At 44.8% G+C, this 27,515-nt stretch overlaps 1 protein-coding gene across 2 annotated transcripts in view; it reads right to left on the reverse strand.

Annotated features, from left to right (window-relative positions):
- The window catches only part of tbc1d22b (TBC1 domain family, member 22B), a 38,639-nt gene extending 12,124 nt beyond the window's left edge, over positions 1 to 26,515 (reverse strand). The window contains exons 1-8 of one of the 2 annotated variants that reach the window (XM_018745700.1): positions 26,116 to 26,511; positions 18,915 to 18,971; positions 17,782 to 18,110; positions 16,271 to 16,438; positions 14,225 to 14,295; positions 8,814 to 8,942; positions 6,662 to 6,727; positions 2,062 to 2,176 (exon numbers count right to left, since the gene is read on the reverse strand). In XM_018745700.1, the coding sequence (XP_018601216.1) occupies positions 2,062 to 2,176; positions 6,662 to 6,727; positions 8,814 to 8,942; positions 14,225 to 14,295; positions 16,271 to 16,438; positions 17,782 to 18,110; positions 18,915 to 18,971; positions 26,116 to 26,171 (991 nt within the window). In that variant the 5' untranslated portion in view covers positions 26,172 to 26,511. Of the gene's footprint in view, positions 1 to 2,061; positions 2,177 to 6,661; positions 6,728 to 8,813; positions 8,943 to 14,224; positions 14,296 to 16,270; positions 16,439 to 17,781; positions 18,111 to 18,914; positions 18,972 to 26,115 lie in introns of both variants that reach the window. The other variant, XM_018745701.1, reaches the window with a different exon arrangement.
- Positions 26,516 to 27,515: the final 1,000 nt, after the last annotated feature.

The raw sequence follows: 27,515 nt of genomic DNA on the forward strand, positions 1-27,515 counted from the left end.
ATTGTAAGAACTAATAACGGCAGCATGGCATTCCTCGTCGAGGATGATGCTATAAAGATGCTAAGCAGGAACTGGAACAGTCAGGACGTAAGTGGTGTTGAAGAGCATGATGGACCCCATTTTGCAGAGATCAACATGTCAAATTACCACTGCTCTGACCTGATGATATAAAGGGACTTAAGCAGTCAGTCAAAATAAGCCCATATCACTAAAAACTGAAAAACCTTGCATTTCTTTAGCCAAACAGTATCAGGAAAGTTGGCAGGTGTATAACTCCATATTAGTTATGAACAGACATGCGTCAATGTTAAATGTGTACACTTTTTTTTTTTTTTTTTTTTTAGAAGATTATGTGCTTAGTTTACAGCTATCATTTTATGCACCTATAATTTTGTGATCAAGGGGAAAACCAAAAGGAAACCATGTGTTCTGCCTGCTCTGGAACGGGAGTACATTTTCTGCTTTCTCTACAATACCAGGTGGAGGTTACTGAAAGAGTTTACATTGTGTAACAGGAGACCATTGAGATCCCATCACCCCAAACTTGCTGGCTCTTTATCTGCCCCCCTGCCCCCATCAGTGAAATCCCAGTAACGCATTCTGGTCACTCACAGCAAGCCATTTGCCATCAATTAGCCCTGCTGCTTTGTAAGACCCTGCTGGTTCATTGTTCAAGACACTTTCTCCAACATCTAGAATTTTGCTGTTCTGCCATGGTAATTTATAAGGACACTGCTTTTTGCACTTGTTACTCAAAACAAGTCTCAAAACTTGTCAGTAAAAGACGTGATTTGGTTAAGTGCGGGCCATGTCATTTTTCAGCAAATATCCGGAGGACAATATATTCAGGAAGCTCTACTTCAGACATCTCGGTAACTGATGCAAATTGGAACCACTGACCAGTTCCAGCATTGCTATTGCAGGATTGTGTCAGAACGCTGGTGTAAAAGTGCTTTTTCCATTTCCATACACCATTCTGCCCTCTTGAATCTTTCTTGCCTCAGTCATCTTGAAGGCATCAGTAAAATAACAGCCACGATGTTTTTGTTTAAACGTGAAAGATTCCGGTGTCTTAAGTTCTTCTTCAAAAGCTCCTATGCGGTTGTTTATTACTCTCAGGTGTCTCTGAAATTCACGCTTCCATAAACGAATAGTAAAATTTCTCTAGTTTCATTTATTTTCACTTCTACTTAGTTTCTCTTTTAATGCCTTCAGTTTACTTGTATTCTATCTCCCTGGGCTCTTTATATTTGTAAACCACACAATTCCTCCCCTCAATCACCCATGTCTTTTGCCTGCAGATATTTCTCCGTTTGTTTTAACCCTGAATGTATTAAAAACTGTCTGCATTTCTCTTGTATTTCCACCACGCTATGTGACAGTTTTACTCAAATGCAATTTCAAATCCACGACTGTTGGATATTTCTATTGATGTCTCACCGATTGCTCTTTGTCCTGGGTAAGAATGAATGATACTGACAGCCTTGGATGCTGGAAATTTTTGGACACATGGCCTTTTGACACCAGAAGTGAACCAAAAACCCCGATTCCTAATCTGAAACTTTGCTGTGCTCAAATCTTAATCCACATGGCTTGCATCAGCTACTGGATGGCCATCTTACCTTCATATTTACAGCTCTCTCCAAAATAACATTAACTCATTTCATTAATAAAATATAATACTATGCAACACCAGTTGAATTTCAAGTAAAATTTTAAATGATTTTTTTTTTCCCTCTTCAAACCAAAACAGAGTTAAAACTACTGTGTCCAAAGTACAAGGAAGGATTTCAGTATTCCCATGTAGACAAATAGATGCTTTTGCTAGCGCAGTGGCTGTACTTTCTGAAGGAACTGGGGAAACTCAATCAGCATCTTGACAAGAATAATTGAAACCATCAATTGGAATGATTAAAATAAAGGCCAGGAAATTGCAACTGAGGATAGTGCTGATTGAAATGGTGATGTGAGAATCAAATATGTGAATGCCTACAGAGAGATGATTAAAAGTGCAAGGAGCACCTCTGTCAAACACAGAGCAGGTCTGCTTCGAAGACTTACCCACAAACTCAGAAAGGAACACCACAAAGAATGGAGTGACCAGGTCATTGATGCCTTGCACATAGCCGCTGGCTGGGTGACGAATTGCCCAAATGAACAGGATCCTCTCAAACACCTGGAGCAGAAAGAGTCAAGGCACCCAGATGTTCAAGATGAAGGCATCAACATGCATCCAAACAGTGAGATTGTAAGCACTCAATACATTTTTATTTAAGTAAAACATCAATATGTTCAACGTAATACGTGTGACCAATATGCATCAATATGCAGTACATCAGCCTGTGTATAGTGTGTGCACTTCAGATGCGCATTATCATCAAGCGAGCACTTGAAAAATACAGAGGGGGGGCATTTTTCAGGAAATAAACCATTTGTGGACAGAAGTTGAGAACAGGTAAAGTCTGCCATAAAAGGTCAGTGTATCAGAACACAGAACATGTTGATTAAAAAGAACACGGTAAAATCCTGTCCTATGCCCCCTTTCCCTCTTGACACAAGAGTCTATTCGTGTCCTCATTACAGAGCAGCAAGATTAACATGGTCCAAGTGGGGGTGGGCATCCCTCACGTTGGCACAGCGATGAGCAGTCCGGAGGGAAGAGACTGGAAGCGGAGGCAGAAGGGATGCGCGTGCCTGCCCTCCGGGGGAAAGCCAGCACAGCGGTGCCCCACTAAACTTCAGCCCCTCCGGAGCTTCAGCTGGAGTAAGTCGGAGTCCCTGCCATGACGGATGGATAAATAATAGATGTGCTCCCCTGAAGGAGACCGTGCGCAAGACGGCAGTACCACCACGCAGGTTCATACCGCAGCCACATGTCCAGGTCAACATGGCCCCTTTTTAATTTCAGACCTTGCTCTTCCTCCCCCCTCCTTCTCCATTGTTCTCTATAATTGATAACTGTCAGCTTTGAGGCAAATGAAAAATAAATGGGACTGACACACAACCCTGCGTTTAAAAAAAAAAAAAAAAAAAGAAAAAAAAAGGCCAAGTGAGGCTAAAGGTGACTGAAGGGAGAGGAGCCTGTGTACCTGTGAAATCCTGTGTATATTGAATTCCAACACCTAGAGGTGCCTACCAGCTCCTGGATGAAACCGAAGACCTCTCTCCACCCACCTTCTGGATCCCTGTGGGCTGCTATTCCAACTGACTTCTGACACACAACTGCAGGAAACAGTTAATTTGCCTCTTGTGAATATCAACAAACATCTACCTTCGGCCAGTTTCTTAAAGCTTCGCTGGTCACCCCTTTCCCCATAAGCTTTCACAACAGCTCTCAAGTCTTGCACATTGTCTGTCTCCTCTTCCTGAAGATTACGTGTCACTCTTGAAAGCCAGAGGCCGTGGCCATGAGAGTGATACTTTCCAGTTTGGAGTAGCCCATGGAGCCTTAAGAGATTCATCCACTTATGCTTCTCCTGCAGAGGCAACTCCATCCATAAGGGTTCGGACTCACATGCATACCATATGGGCTAAGCAAAAATACACACACCGTAAAGAAAATATCTTCCAACACAATTATTCCAGCACCATATTAAACTTTAATGCAATTTCCCGAAGTTCAAGGTAAATTGAATTATCGGATTTTTGCATATTCTTAAAAAAACATTTAAATGAAAAGCAAGGCTATGAATAGTGATTGGGAGCATATGAGAAGTTCTGTCTGCTGCCCTTTGACCCCTTGCCTCTGGTCCCACTCAATTAAACCAAAAACCAACAGAGAGCATTATGAGGGGTGGAGGCATTCTGCACTGTCACAGCGCTCTCCGCAGGAGTGTACGCTGCACAACACCCGACGTTATGAAGGTCCCTCCTGGTAGTCACCGAACAGCAGCTGTCTTCTTATTCACAATGGAACAAGTTTTCAGAATGTTTTCCTTTCAGGGTAGTAAACTGGAAAGCAAGGCATGCTGGGACTCATTCACCCTTTTCCATTTATTAACATCTATTTTATACAGGAGTTTAAGTGTCTTGTTCACGAGTGAGGGAAAAACGGAGTGGCAGGTTGACGGATGGATCGGTGCGGCATCCGCAGTAATGCGGTCATTGTACCGGTCTGTTGTGGTGAAGAAGGAGCTCTCAATTTACCGGTCGATCTACGTTCCTACCCTCATCTATGGTCATGAACTCTGGATCATGACCGAAAGAATGAGATCACGGATAAAAGCGGTGGAAATGAGTTTCCTCCGCGGAGTGGCTGGGCGCACCCTTAGGGATAGGGTGAGGAGCTCAGTCACCCGGGAGGAGCTCGGAGTAGAGCCGCTGCTCCTTCGCATCAAGAGGAGCCAGTTGAGGTGGCTCGGGCACCTGTTCCGGATGCCTCCTGGACGCCACCCTGGTGAGGTGTTTCGGGCATGTCCCACTGGGAGGAGGCCTCGGGGCAGACCCAGGACACGTTGGAGAGACTACGTCTCCCAGCTGACCTGGGAACACCTTGGGGTTCCCCCAGAGAAGCTGGAGGAGATGTGTGGGGAGAGGGAAGTCTGGGGGGCTCTGCTTGGACTACTGCCCCCGCGACCCGGTCTCGGATAAGCGGAGGAAGATGGATGGATGGATGGATGGATATTTTATACAGACACCGTAAGGATCTTTCAAGATGACAATTAGTGGATTTATAGGGCAGTTCGGAGGAGGAGGAGAAAGAACGTGTTCTCGAAGACACGTCACACACGTGAGCTCGCAACATCCAGGTCACCAGCTCCCATGGATAGAGAAAGAGCGCAGCGAGCACTTCGTACAGTACCTACATTTTCTCCTTTTACACTTCCTGAAGCACAACTGCAGGAAGAGAACAGGAAGATCCTCTGTAGCCCCTCCATTAACACTAATTACCCTTTAACCCCATCATTTCTTCACCCATTTCATCAGTTCAGACAAGATACACTTCTGAATACCTAAATTGGCGTTCATTTTAAAAAGCCCGTGGCCACGCAACAGAATAACGTAGTCCGGGTGTCAGTGACCGCGGTCCTGATTGACCACACGCTGGTTTTTATTAAAGAGAAGCTCTTAATTATTCAGTCTTGATTGAGATTTTGATTGAATGCTTAGAACACGTTGTGCAATTCAAATGACATTAAGCCAAATGTGCTCTCAGTACATGCTATCAGGCTGCAATTATGTTAATTTTTTTAAAACTTACAAATGTAGGCACAGGACTTCCAGTACAATACGTTCCCTTTATTTTCTCAATTAAAAGAGGAAAGAATAAATTAGTATTGGTCACCTTCCCCGTTACACAGACCCTCATTATGTGGATATTCGCTTATCCAGACTATAGTAATTTGTACTGCAACTCAGAAGAAGGACTCCTTGGCTATCTGTGCTTTTTAACCTGCAAGTGCACCAAATCCAGGGTGAGAGATCTTTGACCGTACAACCGAAATAAGATTAACTAGCCCCACTGGATAAACACAAAAGCAGTCGTGAACAAAGGCTAGAGATGGCGGGAATGTGCCCTATCTCAGTACACGTCTACAGCAGACCACGCACTATGCGTTTGCAAGTCACAGAAGCATGTTTGTCAATGCTGAAGTGTAGCGAGACGGGTAAGAGAAAGATTAACTGTAATCAACCATACAAAGTGTTGTAAAACTGACTTCCTGCACATCACATCGCAGCAGAACTCCTCACCGAGTCAGACCATTCATAAATAATGCCCATAGAACGATTTTCTGTTTCCATTTCCCACCTTGACATTCTATTCTTAATGTCTACTACACACATAAACTCTTTGTAAAGCTGAAAAAGTATAGTTGCAATTGTTCTTATATTACCATTTATGTGTCACTGTGGAAATGTTTATGAAAATTAACTGCCCACAGACCGAATATCTGTAACGTATCCAATTTAGTCACATTAAACTACATTCACTATTACACACACACACACACACACACACACACACACACTAATATACACACTATTGCACCTTCTGAAACTCAAAAGAGGTGACTAATCTGATTAAAAAAAGAACACTGATAATAAAACATAAGGAAATTAATCCAATAAGAACACATTATTATGACATGTTTTCTCATTATTAGAACATTACTACTCTTCCCCCCCCCCCTTTTTCTTTTTTTAAATATACTTGTGTGGGTCTGAGATCAAAATTAAATTCATTAAAATTTTTCCCTTAAGGAAAAAGAAAAATTCCTTTAAAGAATAGCTCCTTTGGTATCTTGACCCCTACTTTATGCACAGATTTCGGAGTGATTTTGGTTCCAATACTGGGACGTGGATGTAGTTTTAGGCTTATTCATCCATTAGCACTCAAATTTGTTCATAGAAACTATGTTTGACCAATTATTTAAAAAAACCAAAAGCCTTTATCTTCCTGCCATTACACCACTTATTTTCAAATGAACATTAATTCAGTTTCAGACTGACAAATGATACTGAGTTCTGATGTAACGGACTAGGTTGAACTTGAACACGTGACGCGTTCAGCCCGAATCCCAATCGGGGCTTGCCTATTACGAGCTCAGCTCGACTGAAAACCTCGTAACCTGCAGCAAATGCGGTGCACAGAGAGCTGACCAACTTACGAGTCCTTTTCTGGGAATCACACTGGTGTGACAGCCTTTTCTGCAGCACTCACCTCCTGTACCAACGGCTGCTGGAAAAGCGGGATCAGAGGGTTCGTCCTGGGAATATCAATATGGATCTGGAAAAGAGAGCAACGCAGGAACTGCTACTGTTATGAGTAGAGGCCACCGACACACAGAAATACTTTCTTTCCAAAGTCTCCCTTTCCTCTAGTGGGAATGGTCTAGTCTTTTCATCTTTCCATTTTATTCAGCTTCAATTCCTCCAAGACCAGGGTTCATACTAGTTCCTCTGCACCTTCAATGCCCTTGCCAACTCTCTCCCCCATCACATACAAAGAACATCTCATTGTGAAGTCATAATGGCTAGGTCCAGAAGGGGACAGGACTGTGGGGCAGATCCAGGCCGGTGGCTCCGGCCAGCCTCTTCCTGGAATCAAGGGGCTTTATGGAGCATTAGCCGCGAGCTCCAGACCGAAGGGGGCCGCTGTGACGGGATCCAGAGGTCCCATAAATACACATGATGACCGTGGCCTGATTTACTCTGGGCATGGCGATGGAGAAAGCACAGGGGAAACACCAAGAAGGAAAAGGGAGAAAGGCAAGATAGAGCACTAGTCCTGCACCATTAACTTGAGTTTTACAGCCTGTAAGGGTATTGATTTTGCCCAGACTCATTAACGTGATGTAGTAAAAGAAAAGGGAGAAAAAAGGAAAGAACAGAAAAAAAAAAAAAATTTCTTTTGTAAGACTTTGAATGATTCAAAAAATGGCAAACACAGATGCTGTTTTATTCCCTTTTGGTCCTCCTCCCCAATCCGGCATGGTGTGCATCTTCTTGTGGGCCGGCACAACCCATCGAGTCCTGGGCTCCAGAGTCCAGCCGCCTTTGAAACAAGATCCAAAATAGTAGGAAAGAGATGCAAGGCTGTGTGTGTGTGTGTGTGTGTGTGTGTGTGTGTGTGTGTGTGTGTGTGTTAAAAAAAAACACCAGTCTGGTCATCAGCAGCCCATGTTAAGCTCAGACCCCTTCCAAGCAAGTTCCTGAATCCTGTTCCGTGTTTCACCTTCAAAAGCTCTCTTGGAATATTTATACCAAAGTTCAGACCCGTCCAGGCCCGTAAATATTTAACAGCTTTTGGGAAGCTGGAACCAAACTACCCAAACAAAATAAAATTAATATTTAAAAGAAAATCTTTTTTTCCCTTTGAATAAGGAGGTATGGAATTCAACAGGCTCCTGGTCATCAGCTGTGAAATGAAGGGCAGCAGGGATTCTTCCAACTTCACTGTCAAGCAATCAATCCCCTTGTTGGTGTCCAAAAAAAGTTTTTCCCAGTACAAATTACCCCCCCTGCTAACATGCCACAAAGAACACCTTGAACAGTTATGTTAGCATGAGAAGGGGGGGGGGGGAGGACTGTCTCTGAAAGCGAATGCAGGTTTAGGAAGTGATGCATCAGGCACTAGGAGATTTACAGAGTGGGATGTCACACAAAAGTGGAACTGTGCCAAGGGCTCATGGCCCCTGGTTACATTTCTTTACAGGTATGGTCAAGCAACGGGTCATGTGACCGCACCTGTCAAATAATCGCTTTCCCCTCTCCAGGGAATTCGGCTCCCTGCGCAGCTGCTTCCAACGGCCCAATAAAACCTGCAGAAGCACTTCACATGCGGTTCATGCTGGAGGGTTCACCCTGGATCATCTTCTTCCGTTGCAGTTTGGGGACAGTTACTGGAGAATTTTACGTTCAGTTGTGACTCAGCAACAATAAAAAAAAAAAAAGTCAGAATAGAGAAATACCACCACCAGAGTAACCTGTTATGTGATGCGTTTAATTCTAAACTGCAAGAACAGGACAGCAACGAGGACGAGCGAGAAACTCAGTGTGTGACATCAGCTACCATCCATGCAGCCACACCATATCCCCAGAGTGGTCCAGACTGCTGGGTGGAATGATGTACCCAGTAGCCCACGCAAGGCCTGTCATGGCTGTAGTTCCTCCATGAGAGGTCTGAGATTCCCACTCTGACCAGTGCAAGAGGTCACCAGTGCTACTGGGGATGGCTAAACCTTTGGATTGGTACACATTCCACAATGGACTGCCAAATTCCCTGATAGGTTACATACTGCTGCGGCTGGAACATCCGTGCAAGTACAAGAAAGCCTTGGAAAATGGGAGTCAGCGTGCTGGGAGACACACACCTGCCTGTAGGTGTCCCTGTGATGCTCGTCCGTTCTCGAGTGGTAATACTGCTCGATGAAGCCAAAGTACTCCTCCCTCTTGCGCTTCAGGACCAGCTCCCTCCGCTCCATGTTAGCAGGTAGGTACCCCTGAGAAAGAGGGACACAGTGGAGGAGTACATGACCCAGTGCTCAAGTTGACAGCGCCTCCCTTCTGTAATTCATTAGGGCAGTGAAGCCAGAGTCTGCCTCGGGCGCTTGCCACATTAGTCCCCGATTGAAGCTTAATCCCCAAATCAAAGCCACTGACAGCACACAATCACAGTGCTGGACACAGACACACCCCGAGTACTGCTTGCCAAACATCGCAAACAGCGGTTTTTTCGGTCTTCTCCAGCTCTGTGGGGAACATTTATCCCAGCTCAGCGCTGTCATTTCCATTGCTAAATCCCATTTCTTATTTAGTTTAATCCTGTTGTGTCTGCATGAGACAGAAATAAATTAAAACCTAAATGCTGCCGTGCACATGCAACCGTACCTGTGTCTGCAGATGTTTACATTTAAAAAAAAAAGACATAAGTATGTATTGAATTTTAAGAAGTTAAACATCCCTCCATTTCAATGACAGTTTTGGTTAGGATCACCCACTTCCTCTCTTTATTCTTTTATATCCTACTCTGCTCATTTCTCTCCCCCTCCCACTTTCCTCCCCAAAGCAAATTCAATAACCAACTAATTCTAATGGACTTCACTGGCATCGATGCAACGTGCTGCTGGGGCAGTACAACATGCAGAGCATTAATGAACATTTACAGAAGGTGGGGGGGATACTGCACAGATTGCTGCTTCAAGAACCGACTATCAATGCTGTAGAGCAATCTCCTCTTCTTGGATCTCCTCGCCATTATTCGACAAAAAGAGCATTCAGAAAAAGCATAACAGCTTTATGTTGATTCTGCTCATCCAACCCGCACACCTCGCAGTTGTCGAAAGCAAGGGAGGATTTTCGGAGGCAAATGGGAGGCAACAGTTACTGCATTACATCAAACAGCGGTAGTGTCATTCAGCGGCGTACCCATAAACATGCAGCCAAACACCACCAGGGGGCGCTACTGTGCGTGCCTAATTTTACCCACACAACCGCTTACCACCAGGGGGGAAACTTCAACAACCATGTTTATGGATTTTATTTTAGATTTCTAGGCTATTAGCAATATGTATGTATATACACACCGTATAAATAAATCAGACCTTCGACTTGGGCTTAGATTTGTAGCCATCGATACCCCCGCAGTCCTTACTCTGGATAATGTCTGATTCTGAGATTACAGTGCATTAGGTGACATGCAACATTAAAAATGACAGATTTGGGCCACTACCTGCCTTCTGTGTTCTACACTGTTTAGGCTAAAAGCACATATAGATATGCAATGAGGAACAGCAATTCTTTTTTACATTTCAGCTGAACGCTGCTTACCTGAGTAAATTCCATCAGCAGGTTAATTATCACCGTATCACACAAATAAATGACACGGAGCTCCGAGTGCTACACGGGCTCCTCCAAGAGTCTCCATTCCCACTGTCCAGCTGTCGCTCGATATTAATAACCCGATCAATCACATTTTTAAAAAATGGCTTTGAATGATCGATGTGTCCATATTTGGTTTTCAGAAATCTCAGGGTAAGCAGAATACCTCGTTTTATTTGATTTAAGGTTTAATAAAACAGAACCAATCCATACATTAATAAATTACTGTAGACTGTACAACGTGTCCACCTTGTCTGAGGTGACCTACGGAATGGCAAGCTGTCCCGCCACGTGAGCTGTGTGGGTGCCAGGGGTCCCTTGACTCTAAGTCACAGCGTGGACCAGTGATCCCATAGCAGCGATGAGCTCATCAAATATTAATACACCCGCTGAGACACTGCTGGCTCGCTCGCTTCTCTGTCCTCGCACTTTGCTTTACCGGCGACACCCGGAACGCGGCGTGTAAAATGCTGCGGATTTGCAGGCGCACCCTCGCTTAGCTGGCAACCAAAGAAAAATGGGAAGGTAATGAAAATGACAATTGCGCTGAATTAAATTTTTGCTGTTCTTCCCTGAATGCTGGCGTTACTGCTGTCACACGGAGGTGAAGGCACCACCTTTGCTTATTCCAGCGCAGCGTGTGCAGTCTCTTTAATAAGAGTGCAAGGGGCCGGCTGCTGCTCTGCATGTGGCCCTAACAACAGTCCTGCAACAAACAACAACCCAGCTGGGGGAGGGCACACTCCACGGGGGAGCCTTGGAAAGGTAGCGGTACGGTCGCTCGTCGGCGCCTGGGATATCGGGCTGGAGTTACAGCAAAACAAGTTGTGTTCCCAAACAGAGGGAGGGACTGCATCCGAACCCGGGTGGGGTGGGGAGAGCTGTGAGCCAAGCGGTCTCCGCAGCGCTTTGAGGAAGGAGTAGGAACATGCAGTGCCACCGAAGCCAACCGAAGGCTGATGGGACCACTGTGTGACGTTGCAGAGAGAAAAGGCGGATGGAACGGCAGCAGACCCCCACCCCTCCAGCACCCCACACCACGTTCCACGCATACGGGAACAGAAGGTCGGCGTCAGGGAGATAAATATTCAGATCCACATTAAAGACGGGCTTGGTTCCAGGCCTGAATAGTCAATTAGTGGCAAAAGAAAGCGGGAATGTACATATATAATTAAATAAAAACAGACCACGATACAACCAGGAGTGTGTGCCAGAAGCAGTGCCTCCAGTCCGTGTGAACTTTGTGTGTGTGTACGAATGAGATAGGAGTTGTGCCATCTCCCTCTCTCACACTCACAGAGTTGGGTATGCATTACTGTACGAAAGACAGGCTCCTTTGTGTAATGTAGCTCCTGCAATTGCCCCCCCCGCCTCCAGTGGGTGTCCACTGAACTAGTGACATCCAGCACCAACTCCAAGCACTGCAATTCATCCTATGTATAATATTTAGGACCAGCTCTACGAAGTCATTAGTTTTGACAGGGTCACGGAGTCAATCAGGGATTCTTAACCTTTTTTACCCTCACACTGCGGATGAAAGTGAACCTGATGTTCACACCCCCATCCAACCCCACAATCAATGAAGTGATTGCAATATATTTTGTGGGAGACACCTCCCAGCCCGCAGGTCAAGAGCCCTAGACTGGAAAAATGTTTGTTTTGAATCTCCTTCTCCTTATACCCCTGAGAAGGTACTTACCACAAATTGCAGGAAAAAACTACCTTTGTATAAAATGGGTAAATCATTGTAAGTCCTTAACACTGAACTCTGCTTTAGAGAAAATCATCAGCTAAACAAAAAATAAAACAGCAAGACTTAGGCGAGTTGCTTAAGGCTAAAAAGCAGTTATCCTTGTAATTTGAACTAATTACCTTTTGGTCCTAAATCTTGTTTCTTAAGCATGACATGACTTGATTGTGTGCCGGTGAACAACAAGTGATCATTGGTATGCGTGGAGCCCGCTTCTGCGAGCGTTGGGGCTCCGGGCTCACGCTCATCATCGTGTGTAGAGCCATTCCAGATGCGTACGCGAGAGGCTTGCTCGCTGCAGTAGGACAGGAGCCAGCCACCCTTGAACTCACGCACAAGGAGTCGCCTGGATGGAGCATGTTTTGCACACGTATACATGTGCATGCGTGAAGTTTGCCCCGTGTCCGACTCCTCGCCCGCTGACAGGTGAGCAGCGAAGACAGGAGGAGATGGCCGCACCGATCACTCGGAGCCCATGTACAAACAGGACGAGCCGAACGCCAGAAGGCTGACGGCAAAAGGGTGACTTCGGAGAAACGACACGCAAGGGAAGTATGGGATACGGGTCCCGATTAACAGTGCAAATCTATCTGTCCGTTTAATATTCGCAGATGAAAAGGAAGACAAGCAAACTGCTCATGAGGCTGTAATAAGAATGCAGCAGGGAAGCCAACAAGCTGTCAAACAACAAAGACCAACAAAAGTCATAAATCTATCCAGGTTCGAGCCTCCACCTGGGAGGAAACACCGATTTCACGCAGCCCTTATGTAACGGGATTCCTTACAATGAAAAGCAGCTGCAAGTTTACGAATGCACAACCACTTTTTCGTACAACAGGCTTTTTATTCGGTACAACATTACGGGATCATTTTAATACCAATGCAGGTATTTTATTCTGTACAATAGCTAATGGTATTATACATTTTTGGACTGCGGTAAACACTAGGTGTCTCAAAGTTGTGTCAGTCTGCCATTTTATTTTAGTTTAACATTGTCACGCTTTTCCGCAACAAGACCAGTTATATACCATTTTCTATTACATAAACAATAACTTAAATATCAACCACAATTCAAATAGCAGAATACTATTAATATATTTTAATTACTACATTAAGCTGCTTATAATAGCTATCAATATGTACCCCTTGGTAAATTTTTACAGCAGTAATTAAGGGTAAGTACCTTGACCAAAGATACTACATCAAGTGAAGGGATTCTAACTGGGGAATCATTAACCAATAACAATAAACATTCAACTGCATCATTTAAGCTGTACTAACAGCTTTAATTACAATCTCCTCACATATATAACTTTTCATACCTTAACATACCTTTCAAGTTTGTACTATTACTTAGGTAACTTGTCTAGGAATCACTTTTTTTCCATGAGAAACAGACTTGAATGGGTCCTCTGGTTTCCTCCCACAGTCCAAAGACATGCTGTTCAGGTGAATGTGACTAAGCCACCCATAGGGTGCGAGTGACACCGTTTCACTGATGTATGGATGAGTGACCCAGTGTAAGTAGTGTATCTAGCAGTGCAAGTCACCTTGGTGAATAAAGTGTGTGGGATAATAACATTAGTGTTTATCCGAAGTCGCTTTGGAGAAAAGCGTCTGCTAAATGAAGTAATGTTAATGACAATCTGACCCCTTCAAAACAGAGGAGAGAAAAATAAAATTTCCCAATAGGGCGATTTCTCTGAAAGAATTATGCCCGTTATGTTAGAAATGAGTGTACTGATGGATTTACAGATTGACCCACTTACTGATCATCCGTTGATCGAGCGACAGCTCACTTACTGCCTTAGACTACTTGTACCTCATCCCTTTGCAGTCCCTCATGAGGAAGGACATTACTATGCTCTTTACACCTGACCTGAGCTCTTTACTCTAAGTTCACTTATAGTATCCAAGTATATGAATGCATAAAATCGCAACGGGTGTAAGCCACAGTGGTTAAAGGCATCTGCTGCTGAAACGCATAACGTAAGGTTTCATGACATAGTCTTAAGTTTCTTGTCTGAACATCATCATGGCAAAATCTGGGAGGGATGCCTATTCTTCCTTGAGCGTGGGGATATGTGAACGTGCAGCTCACGCATGCCGTTACAGATGGCCTGCCGACAAACTCGGAGCGGCACGGAGGCTCACCGACAGAAGTCTCCAGGTAATGGGCCGCACCTCCCTGGGGATTCCGGACCAGCTGTGCTTCCTGAGCTCCTCTGTTGGGCACAGAGCAGAGAACAGACATCAAAACCACTCACCGCTGAGTGCCACTGAGGGAGAGCAGCGCCCGCTTTTCAAAAGATGAGCATACGGCACCAGCTCTCCAAGAAACAGCAACGGCCCTTTCCGTGAAAGGGAGTCCAAACAAGAAGAAAGGTTAAACAGGCGATGTACGCAAATTAAAATGGTTACCCTCTTAGAAGTTAAGACAATCAGCAATTATCAGATTAAAAAAAAGCTTCAATGAATAATGATGATTATTATAAGGTAATATAACTATAATAAATCAGTTAAAATAATAAAAAGAGGCACATTAATGATAATTAAAAGCATTAAACATGCTAATTATTTTTACACGGCATTTATATTTTTATGACCCAGCCATTGACTGGGCCAAAGTTAAGTTATGAGAAAAGTTAATTAAACATAAAGTTTAAGACAAAGGAGCAAACAGGGGCGACTGAGTACCAAGAGGTTTGCAGAGGAGCATCTTTTAACAAGAGAGCACAGCATCAGTCACTCACTCTTAGGACTTGTAATCCTGACAACCCCAGGCCTCAAGCGCTGCAATGTGTGACGGTGGAACACTATCTCCCCCCACTGGTCATTGATGAAAGCTGCCAGGAGGTGCAGGAGTAAGACACTGCAGCTATACTACTCAATGCCATACACCCCATCTTAGACAGCCTCTGACTTGTTCCATATCCCTACAGCTGAGAGTTGCTAAGCAATGGAAACCATGCAAAATAATTTTACATATGTTTGCCGTTGCTGTTATGGCACCTCCGTAGCTAAATAAAAAGCACAGAAGAACTTTTTGAAACTACCTGTGATAAGGGCAGCATGTCATTTCATTTAAATGGACAAAGCAGCACTGACCTCCTCCGGTATAAGAGGAAAGCTCCTAAATGCCTCTGCATGTCCTCCCAAAGCAACACCAGCCCAACAACCTCTGAGCTTCAACCCGACTCAATCATCTCCGAGTTCAGAGATGGCACTTGGGCAAACACCAAGGGCTTCTGAGTCCATGGGTCATTCTTGCAAATGAATTCAATACAAAATATCATGTTTGTGCTGTGTTGTGGCATTATTTACATTTACCGATTGTGCATTAATGGAGAAATCTATATGGAGTTCCTCCTGTAATGTACACTGGTTTCTACTGTGGTATGTGACAAATTCACTGTACCCTAGAATCAAGTATACGCATCCAATCTCCTGTTGGCGCAATTGATTTTTTGTATTGTTCTCCGAGACGTACGTCGCTTCGGAGAAAAGTGTCTGCTAAATGAATGAATGTAAAAGTAAACATCTCGAGACGCGGTCGCCGCAATCGCTGCACTGTTGCTGCCCGCAAGTACAGAATAGCTGGACAGTCCTGCAGCGTCTTGTCTTACCAAGACATATGGCCAGCGAGCGGGACCGTTCTGCATTCCTGCGGCTGGCTGCCATACAGGATACAAGCTCACCTGGGTTAATCTTTAAGGCCATTCCCTCAAAGGCTCACAGTACTGCTCCAGCAGACAAGCTGAGCTATTTAAGGAAAGGAGCAGCGTGTGGAGAACCCGGGTTCTTGGTGCACTTTTGTCGGGACTTACTTTCCTTCCAATAACACCTGAGCCACGTCAGATGTCCAAAATATGTGCGAGTAGACTTTGCGGAATATAGTTAGCAGGGACAAATGTTAAACATTTTAATTAGTTTTCCTTTTTTTCTTCAAATTAACTTAAAGTGCCAGCAGTTGTTTTGCAGGGGTGGAGTCAACGGTTCACTTAACTGAAATCAGAGACTGTGAGACATCTCTACAAAAGAGGGTGAAGAAATGTGTTTGTGAAGCTGCGTTTCTCAATGGATCGGCACACCCTGCGGGCGCTGAAAACGTAGACGTTGTGGCTGACACCTCACACCCATTGCGTGTGGAATCCTCTGGCTTGTGGAAGAGGATAAGGTGGGGAATGAAGCGATGCTCACCGAGGTCGGTGTTAGGGCTGCCCAGAAGCTGCCGGAACTTGTCCAGGCGGCTCTTCTCCCGTACGGCCATGGGCGGGGCTCCTGAGGCGTTCTGGTCCGAAATACGAGCGACCAGCGGGATGATGGGACGGATCGGGAGGGACTGTTGTTTCTGAAGGGGAGAGCGAACTGCGGGGATGGGGTGACAAGAGTAAGGACAAAACAAGGCAGTTGGTTACACAGTGCCGTCTTACACAGGAATAGCAACCCTGGACAAAGAGTGCAAATGCGGGGGATTATTCTGCTATTCTTCTGAATGCTGAATCGCGTATTTTCTTTTTTCAGTATCAGAGCAAGAATAAATGTGCAATGGCCAACGGATTAGCTTCCCATGACCAGGCACAATGCCAGAGCTCCACAAATACACCTAGCAGGGGCTTGCAAAGGATTTCAGCCTTTGAACAAGTCATTGTTCCCCTCCCAACACGCAGTAAACATCAGCCGATCGGTGCCCTTAGCCAACTTTGCCACTACAGTGAACGGCCCTGATTCGAGGTATTGTTGACAGTAAACCGGTTATCCCCCCCAGATGTCTCAGATTGCAGGGAAAACAATGCATAAGTTGGGGCAGAGCACAGCCTCAGTTTGGGAGAGGCCCAGGTGTGGCGCTTCCGTTTACCCAGAAGGCAACACGTGCGCCTTCGTCTTAGATCAGCATCCATGCGGGAGTCTCACCTGTTGCCTCCACACGTATCAGTCCCTGACTAAGGATTGAGCAGTTGTTTTAAATAAAATAAAATAAAAAAAATAACAGCATCAGGTCCTCAGGCTTAAGTGCAGTGTTGAAGAAACACTGGTCCTTGACTTACAATGGCCATCCCATCAACCTTATTTATCTCATTTTTTGGAGACTGGGCATTTTGTGGTAACATCTAACGCCACCGCTCCATCTGCTGTACGACAGCATCGCCCGGCACCTGTATTTCATATTGACTCATTCACTGTGTCTATGAGCAACTGCATTTTATTTACAAAAACATTTTCAGCACGTTTTGTCTGTGATTCAGTTCAAGGTGCCTTTTTTTTTTTTTTTTTTTTTTAAAACAATGAAAAGGAAAAAATTGGAAATAAAAGTGAAAATACTGCATTGTCTATTATGCTATATTAATATTACTTTAACATAAATCATGTGTGAAATTATCAAAAAATAAAGCCCTTATACAACACAGCCCTTATGCATATTAATTGATTATACTGTACTGTTAATTGTTTATCTGTATGGTTTATGTAGTACAGTACAAGAGGGTTTGTAATGAAGTGGACTTAGAACCCTGTAAGTTGAGGCCCACCTGTAATTTTATAATGCAATCATACTGAATGCTGCACAGATATCTCTCAAAAGCTATGATGCTAAGATCTTTGACAGCTGAAGAGTGCTTCCTGTGTTTGAGGAACTCCAAAGCGTGCAGTTTAATTCAGGTCACGACAGACACGTTATTTATTACACAGGGGAAAATCTCAGTGCGGCTCACCTGCTGATGTACTGAGCTGGGCTTCACTGTTGGACTTGACCACCCTGCCGTTGGTCTGCTGGCTTCCAGTCCTCACCTTGCCTGGGCCATCCTCCTCTTTCACCACCGTCCGCCTGTCTGCAAGCTGGCTCTCGCTCATGCTGAGGTTTGCGGATGATGCTGGGGCAGAGGGCTGGGGAACAGGGGGTGTGGATGGGGGGAGGAAGTCCTCGTCCTCATCATCGCCTATGTCCCACGCGTCATTGGTGCTCCGTGCAAACTCGTGGAAGCTGGAGACTTTCTTGGACTTGATGGAAAGGGCGTTGGTCTTTGAAGCCTCTTTGAGAAACCTGCAAATACACCAGGCGAGAGACAGAGTCACAGACATGGAAATGATTCCCAGCACAAAGGCAGGGAGCACTGCACATTTAGGTGAAGATTCAAACAGAGGAAGGAGAAGACAATATGGGGTAAAGGACTCAGCAAATGGCAACCAGTCGTGCTGAGAACAAATGGAATGAGTTTGTTTCCAAATGAAGCAGCAAAAAGGGAAAACAACTCATGAACGCGATTTCGGAGAAAGCGTCAGCACAGTAGACTCAATCTTCATTCCTGGTACGCTGCATACGCAGGCTTCCAATCTATCCCTAATGGCCTACTTCTCCACACAGTATGAAGTACCTATTTTTTTTTTTTTTTTTGCCAGAGGAGTGCATTATATTAGAAAAATGAAACTATGTTCTTGCTCTTTAAAAGAATACTGTATTTAAGTGCAATGTGCAGGAGAAATGGACAAACAACACAGAAAATGAACTTCTAAAAGGTGCAAAGTGGAAGCAGAGTACAGACCAGAATAATAATGGGGAGGTAGGAATGATAATGTGCACCAACATGTCCCTCCAAGACCAAAGCCTGGGACCTCTACGCTGCACTCATGCCTCTAGTTAATGTTAATAAATTGGAAAAAATAAAATATTTTTAAAAAAAACAGCAATACCAAATGGATATGAGCACTGCAGTAAACATGCGTGGTCAATTTATCCACTGAAAGAATTAAGCAATGATGTATGTTCCAGTGTAAAAATTCAAAGCCCTATTAAGAAACTGAAAAGTCGTGGGGGGGGGGGCACATAAAGACTAAAGGCTCTACTTACGGGCGGTGTATTCGCGGGTCTAGAGGGGGGTGTTGTGCTCCATACACCGGCTGCAGACTGCAGGGGAAAGAGAGAGCAGGCTATGGACACTACTGCAATGATCCCGCAAGTTGGTGCTGATGACAAAGGGTACACGGATCACACGTGAGATCACGTGTGCGCGAAAATCCCCAATGAAGACTGTGTGTACAGGTTTCAAATAACTCGGGTAACAATGCATCTGTTTCCAAGCACCTACAAATAAATGTGAAGCCAGCAGCGATGACGGTGATGGTTAGGATAGAGGACCCATCCATCATCAATATCTCTGTCCCAGAAGCACAGGGCAGGGCACACAAGTCTACTGCTGGGCCAACTCACCCTCTCACACACACACACACACACACACACACACACACACACACACACACACACACACACACACACACACACACACACACACTAAAAACAAGGGCCACCAATTCAAAGGGCACACTGTGGGAAGAAACCTACGCAGCTAGATCACAGCAATACATCTCAAGTTCTTGTTAAATTGTCCTTTTTAAATTTCAGTTTCTTGTTAACCGGTTTAAATACAGCGAGAAATTTTTCTGACAACTATAAGAAAGACACAAGATTTACTCAAAATTAATCATCAAGCACCACAGAAGCCAACAAAGATATTTTAGCAGTCGGTCAACGCAACAATCGCTGTTGAGAATATGGTTCGATGCTTTGATCCTGGTAACAAGTTTGCACAAGGTATCAGCATGAGGGCAAAAAGAGGGATCGGCGGTGACATCGTGCAGAAGAAGCGTGATCAGAAGGAACGAAGGCAACGTGTCAGGATCTGCTGCAGTGATACAGTGCCTCTCCCCAACGGCTGCATCACTGTGCGGCTCATTTAGCAGCACGAGTCCTACCGGCATCGTGCCGCAGCCCTCTGACACTGCGCACCAAACCACAACCAACAAGATGCAGCCCGACTATCAGGATGTTCAAATCATGCAACCTGAGCGGGATCAGGGCGAGGAGACAGCTCGGACAGGGTGCTCTGCCCACGTAACTCTGCTACGCCTCTCCTTTACGGAGCGCTCCAGAAGCCCGTGTCATCTGAACAGCTTGACATGGCAGCCTTTGCATTTCCACCTCCCGTAGAGCATCCTGTTTGGTGGGAGCTGGCACTCCCTGGGCACTCGCTGTGTGAGCAGCCTGTACACTGTGAGCAAGAAGCGCTTGTGTGTGTGCACGCATGTTTTATACTCTAGAAACGAATGGAGTAGGTTTGAAGCTCACCTCCCTTGAGCAAGGTACTTACCCCAAATTGCTCCAGTAAAATTACCCAGCTGAATACATGGGTAAATAATTGTAAGTCGCTTTGGAAAGTATTGTCAGATAAACAACAAAATGTTTATCATGAAAACATAGGGACAGCTAGCTGCTCCCTTTGGACCCAAAGGTCACAGGTTTCAATCCCACCTCCAGCTGTAGCACCCCTTAAGCAAGGTACTTACCCTAAATTGCTCCAGTAAAAATTATCCACCTGTATAAAATGGCAAATTATTGTTAGTCACTTTGGACAAAAGTGTCCGCTAAATGAATAAATGTCAATATAAACTCCTTAAATGGCATCCGTGACAGACCAAATAAATGACCACCACCCTCACCCTAATAACTACAATTCACTTTTCGAAACAGGTACAAGCGAACTCATCTTGCGCAGAAAGTACAGAATGACTTTAGGCATTTTATTTTGAGAGACAACTGGGTCATGCAGAACTCAAATTTGGCACAAACTTGTAAACATGTCCATAACTGTTTTCCCAAATGTCCAATCTCTCTGGGCTTATTCTCCTTGCATAGCGATAATCCAAACGTAACAGCCGCGCAATTTTTTTCTTTGGCATAAATTTAAAATAAGGAACTTACCTATTGAAAACTGAAATGAATGAAGTGCATGTCAAACACTACGTTACCGTAATGGATTCAGAATATTAAGAATGTCAAACAAATTATACCAGCTTCATACTTTTACAGCCTAAATTTTTGAGATGTGATTTAGTAGACAGAGCAAATGTTGGAAATTGCCATATGACTTAGGGCAGCAGTGTCAAACTCATTTCACAGAGGGCTGCTGTGTATGTTTGCCTTTAAAATGGACACAGAGCCCCTGGACACTTTTCAAGAGGAATAAAGGAAGCGCAGATGGAGGTGTGATGTGGGATTCATCCATATTAAAGGATCTTTTCATTGCCACATCTGCACAACTATTATCCTCCATCAGCCTACAGTTAAGGCCACTAAAACTGTGGAACAGTGCAAGGCCAACGTTGCGGTGCTTGCAGATCTAGATGCACGGCTCATTAGTTTTCACGAACCTGCTGGTGATGAGCTGCTGAGGCTGCTGCCCATGCTGCTGCCTTTTTATGTGTACTAGTATTGCCTGAAAGTATGTGAACCCTGTAGGGATGGTCATTATTCTAGTATCAAATACGAAAATAAATGCATGAAATCTAAATTTCAAAACGAACATATGAAATGAATGAAACAATTTGCCGCCTGCCTCTCAGACATCTCTGCCTAGATGCCTGATCACCAGCTACAACTCAATCTCTCAGAAACAGATTCTTCACCGCCCAGCTGATCCATCCTCCTGTCAAGAACTCTATCAAACTGGACAACTCACTCATTTTGCCAACCTCACTGGCTAAGAGCCCAGGAGTGATGATTCACTCAAGTTTGTGTTTCTATCAACACAGACCTGCAGATACATCCTGCATAACACCCGCAGGATCCGCCCCTATCTAACAAACTCTACACAGCTCCTGATCCAAGCCATGATGTTATACCACCTTGACTACCCCAATTCTCTCCTGTCTGGTCTTCCACCCTCCTCCATCAAACCTTCTCAGCTGATAAAGAATGCTGCTGCACGAGTTGTGTTTGACCTACCAGAGCGTTTCCCCGTATCTCCCCTCGTCTCTCTGCAATGGCTTCCTATAGCTGCCTGGATCAAATTCAAAACTCTGGTTACTGCCTACAAAACAAGGAACGAATCAGCTCCCAGATATCTACAAGACCCGATAACTCGCTACACCCCAACCAATCTATGATCATTCACCTATACGCGCTTGATGGTCCCACGTATCAGATATGATGGAATGACCTCCCCTTCTAACTCAGAACTACTAAATCTCTCTCTACGTTTAAGAATGGTCTCAAAACTCTACCCTTTCGGACTCACTTTGCCCTGATCTCGTGAACACGTGATAAATTATTGAACATAAACATGTTTAACAACTTGTTCAATAATGGAAAAGCCTGTATGTAGCAACTCAGATATAAACTGGTTCATACAGTATGGTGGAATATTAGAAACTGACCGTACTGAAGAATCATGTGTTTGCATCCAAGTCTCTCCTTGTGCTGATGTGTGGGACTCTACAGTTCTCTGAGATGTGTCACTTTGGAGAAAAGCATATGCTAAATGAATAAATGACCAATTTACACACCTGATTCTACTTATTTACTTTAACCAATGCAATTTGGGGTTCACTCCTTATTCCACCAGCGCTACTTCTGTGTTTCTACTACACACAATTTCCTCTAAAGAAACATAAGAATTAGTCAATTATATTTACATTTAGCAGGGGGTGCAGTAGCGCAGAGGGTTTGGCCTGTGCCTGCTCTCTGGGGGGTTTGAGTCCCACTTGGGGTGCCCTCTGATGGACTTCCCGTCCTGGGTGTATCCCTTGCACCCTTCGTTGCTGGGTTAGGCTCCGGCTCCCCGTGACCCCGTATGGGACAAGAAGTTTCAGATAACATGTGTGTGTGATTTAGCAAACTCTTCTCCAAAGCAATGTACATCTCACAGAAAATACAATGGGTGCAGTACATCAGCAGAAAAAGAGATCCAGGCACATGATTCTACAGTTAGTTTACTTCCCACCATATGAACGAATGTACATCGCATGAGTAGTTGCATGAAAGTTCATCCAAATATTGACAATTCTTAATCACATTCCTACTCATTTTTTTCAAAAACATTTACATTATACACCAGTAGCTACATGAAGGTTTATCCATTTAATGGTTATGATCCCAAAGTTATAGAACATGAACATTTTTACATTACATGATTAAGAGATGAAGGGAGAAATGAGTCCGGAAGTGGCAAGTTTTAAGATCCTTTTTAAACGTAGAGAGAGATTCAGCAGATCTGAGTGAGAGGGGGAGGTCGTTCCATCACATGAGAGCCAGAACCAAGAACCTTTGTGCTTTTGGGCGTTTTGTACGTGGGACCATCGAGAGGGCAGATGTGAAGGAGTGAAGCAGTTGGGTTGGGGTGTAGCAGATAAGGTCTTATATCTGGGAGCTGTTCCATTTATGCTTTTGTAGGCCATAAGCAGAGCGTTGAAATTGACAAGGGCAGCTATAAGAAGCCACGCAGAAAGACGAATAGGGAAGATATGCGAGAACGCTTAGGTAAGTCAAACAACTCATGCAGCAGCGTTTTGTATCAGCTGGGGATGTTTGATGGAGGGATATCACCATGGCCTGGACAAGTAGTTGCACAGAGTCCGTCATTAGATAGGGGCGGATCTTATGGATGTTATGCAGGATGCATCTGCAGGTCCGAGTTGTAGCTTCGATGTGCTGAGAGACACTTGAGTCAGTCATAACCCCTAGACTCTTAGCTGAGGAGGTACACAAAAATCTGTGAGCTGCCCAGTTTGATAGAGAATTCATGACAGGAAGACAGGCCAGCTGGGAGCTGAAGGATATCTGTTTTGGAGTGCTTGAGGACGAGGTGGTGCTCAGACATCCAAGTAGAGATGTCCAATAGGCAGGCAGCGATGCGTGAGGAAATGTCTGATGCTCCAGGTGGAAATAAGGGGAAGGTTATTACACACTTATTTAATGAGAAGCAGTCTTTCTCATATGAAATGTCCATTTTGTGGACAAACTAAGGGACATGAGCAGTTCACACTTTAAAGCAGCACTGTATGTATGCAGACAAAAACTGCTATATTGGACTAGGTGGCTATACTTTGGTAAAATGCTGATTACTGAACATTGCTTTGGTGAAAAAAAGTCTGTAAAATTAAAAAATGTAAATACCACAGCTAAACTTTTACTTTGCTTTAAAAACATACCCATTTAATCTACTATAAAGACTGGGAACAAATAGTTCAGTGAAATAAAATACTGTAACCTCCTGATATTAAAGCATAAAAGGGGTGAACTTGCCACTGACTTTCAAGACATTTTAAACTGAAGATGTACAAGTGGATTAATAAAATGCATCATCTATTTTTACTTCAACTGACAAGATGGGGGGGGGACAGCCAGAGTCAATAAAATAAAGTGATGTCAAAAATCCATTCATCCAACAAACTTACTTAACTTGGTGAGGGTCACCATAGTCATACCATGACTAACCCTTAACCAAGTGGCATGGCAGTGCAGCAGGTAGCTCTGGTGCCTCAGAGTTCCTGGACTGGAGTTTTGAATCTGGGGTAGAATCCAGCTGTCTGTGGAGTTTGCATGTTCATCCTGTATTCGTCCGAGTTTAGCCCCACAGTCCAAAGACGTGTGAAAGAATGCTGGGGTAAACCAGCAAGGTAATCAAAAACAAGTGCTCATAACTGATTTCACACAACCAGGAGGACACAGTTAGCCAAGGACTAACTATACCTCCAATGATCTCACTTGTTTCTGCTCATCACCTGAAAGGGTTACAAAGCCACTTAATATTAACTCAATCATTTCTCACTGAACAAGAGCACTTACATACAGTGTACATTCAGCTGTCAGTATAAGCAAAAGTGGGCATCTCCAAAAATCACCCTACAATCAGACTGTGATGCTCAGAGAAACTGCAAAGAACAAAAAAGCTACATCCAGGAACCACAGGCCTACGCCTGGTGAAAACCAAACAGCACATGTCACCATGGGAACCTCCTACCAGTTGTCAAGCGTGGTGGTGGAGGGATTGTGATCTGGGGCTCGTTTTCAGTACGTTTCCCTCTCTACATCAGCATATTCTGGGGTAAAGAGGGAGGCAATCCGTCCGACAGCCGGAGCTCTAGCACAACTGAACAATAAATTGACCATCGAACAGCTGGAAAAAGAGGAAAAGAGTTTTCGAACAACAGAGTCGACGCGCCACCGAGATGCTGTGCTGGGACCATAGGAGAGCTCACTGTACATGAACATCCAGAGCCATCAGTGAGAGGGACACAACTCCAGGTGATGAACTCAGTGAGAAAACGCTCCTGTTGCCAAAGGGGTAACTTCCACACCGCAGCAGGTATCCACACACTGCGCTGACTTACTCATGCATCACTCCTGCATAAAAGAATAAAGAACGCATGCCCCACGTGTTACCTGTCATAGGGTAACATGTCTCTGCGGGCTTGGTGAGGACCAGATGAGCGTCATTTTTGTTCAAACGCGAAAAGCCTGGAAGAACTGAGGGGGGAGTCACCATTTTTTTCCCACATTGTGTTTTGACAGACTTTAAATTCATTCATCTGATAAATTTCTCCAAAGTCACAACAACGGTAGGCTACTTACACTTATCATTTCTACAGCTGGGTAACTTTTCCTGGAGCAACTGAGGATATATTATATACACCTTTCTGAAGGTACTAGAGAAAGAGGGGGGATTAGAACTCGCAACCTCCGAGTTCGACAACATTCCTGTAGGAAAAGTGTTAGTAACTTCACTGACTTAATCCAGTTTATGAAACAACAAGTTAATAATATGCAGCAAGTCCGCAGTGGAGGTCTAAACTGAGGAGAGACAAGGCTCTTGGCCAGTACTGAGTACATGGAGAGCCACAGGGCGCCATACTCTCTCCATTTATTTAGGCAGCTCTCATACTGCAAACGTTCACACGAGCAAAACAGGCGCCATATGGCAGCCGCCGCATGACACCAACACGACACGGGGCCCGGCGGGCAGAACAACATGAACATGTTTCTCCAGTCTCTCTAGGCTCGTCTTCGAGCTGGAGGACGGTCGGACCCCCGACAAAAGTTCAGCGTCACCCCGCCGCCGCGGTCGGCGCTGCGGCTACGCGGCCAGCGACACCGCCGCCGCTGGCCCTGACGAAGCGAAGGTGCCCAGTCGCGCGCCCTCAATCTCCCGCGTGCACGTCTTTGTGTGTGCATGCGCGCGCGCGTGCGAGCGAGCGAGCGCCGCGCGGACACCCACCTTCCGGGAACCTTGGCGCTTCTCCTCCAGAACTGCAGCTTGTTATCGCTGGCCATGCTCGAGGATCGCTCTCACCGCGGCTCCGTGCAACAAGTCACCATCCGGGGAAACTCGCCCCCGGCGTAGAGGACAAGCCCACTTGGATTCGGACTGAAGCGCTACACTTACACTAACTGTTTTTAACGCCGCTATATTACAGTTATTAATCGAGCGCAACGAAATACAGCGATGGAAGCCGCCATCTTGGAGAGTAGTACTGGTGGTGTGTGATTGGAGGAGGGGCATGACAGGTGCAGAAAGGAAGACCAATCAGAGGGCTGCTGTCACACGGGGGCGGGAGATGATGGTTGATTGACGTCACTGGGCAGCTACAGGTGTAGCCTGTTAGGCAGGTGCAATATGATGAGTATTAACCGCGCTATTTGCCACGTTTCCTTTGACGTTTTAACTGTCGCTAACGTTCCAGCAGTTGCCATTCTTTTGATACCAGTTCAGCACATTTGAATTTCTCTCAGAAAAAAAGTAGTTTTAAAGCTGTTGCGTAATGTACTATTTATTTGTCATATAAGCTGTTGTTCTTGTCTTGTTAATAATGTTCCTTTGTCAAATAATTGTGTCCTTGGCTGACCTCGTGTTTCAGCCCCAACACCATTCTTTCACACTGGATTGCCATCTTATTATTATGAAATGGAGAGTCAAATATGTACTCACTACATAAGTGTGGAGGAAAAAAATCCTGTGTGGTGGAACATTTCAAGAGTTGGGACAGTTGATAGTGTAGTGGTTAGAGCTGCTGCCTTTAACCCCCAAGGGTATGGGTTCAAGCCTCAATTTCAGCTGTAGTACCCTTGAGCAAGGTACTTACCCTGAATTGCTCCAGTAAAATTACCCAGCTGTATCTTCCTGCCTACAAATCCATCATTAGAACTGTTTGTAGCTCTTTACAGGACTTGATCAACTGCTATTCTCAACCCAGGCTGCTTTGCTCTTCTACTTCTCCCCGCTTGGTGGTCCCATGCACGAAAGGTAGAGCATGGAGGTTCTCAGTTCTGGCTCCACTGTGGTGGAATGACCTCGCTCAGAACTGCTGAAACTCTTGTCTACGTTCAAGAAGGGTCTGAAAACTCACCTCTTCCGGACTCACTTTGCCCATGATCTGTCAAGCTCGTGTATCGTATAAACGTTCACGTACCTTAACTTTATGATCATCCCCAGATAAGCTTTTACACAGCCGCGACTCCTGTATTGTATGTAAATGTTTGTGTACCTTTAAAAAAAATGTAGGAAGGTGATCAGGATTCGTCTATCCTGAGTTTTGTGCACCTACTCATGCGATGAACATCGATGCATAAAGTAGAAAGAAACAAACTAGGTTTACTTAACAATCACATGTCTGCAAC

Source organism: Scleropages formosus, chromosome 1 (genome assembly GCF_900964775.1).
Source record: "Scleropages formosus chromosome 1, fSclFor1.1, whole genome shotgun sequence".
NCBI classification, from domain to species: Eukaryota; Metazoa; Chordata; class Actinopteri; order Osteoglossiformes; family Osteoglossidae; genus Scleropages; species Scleropages formosus.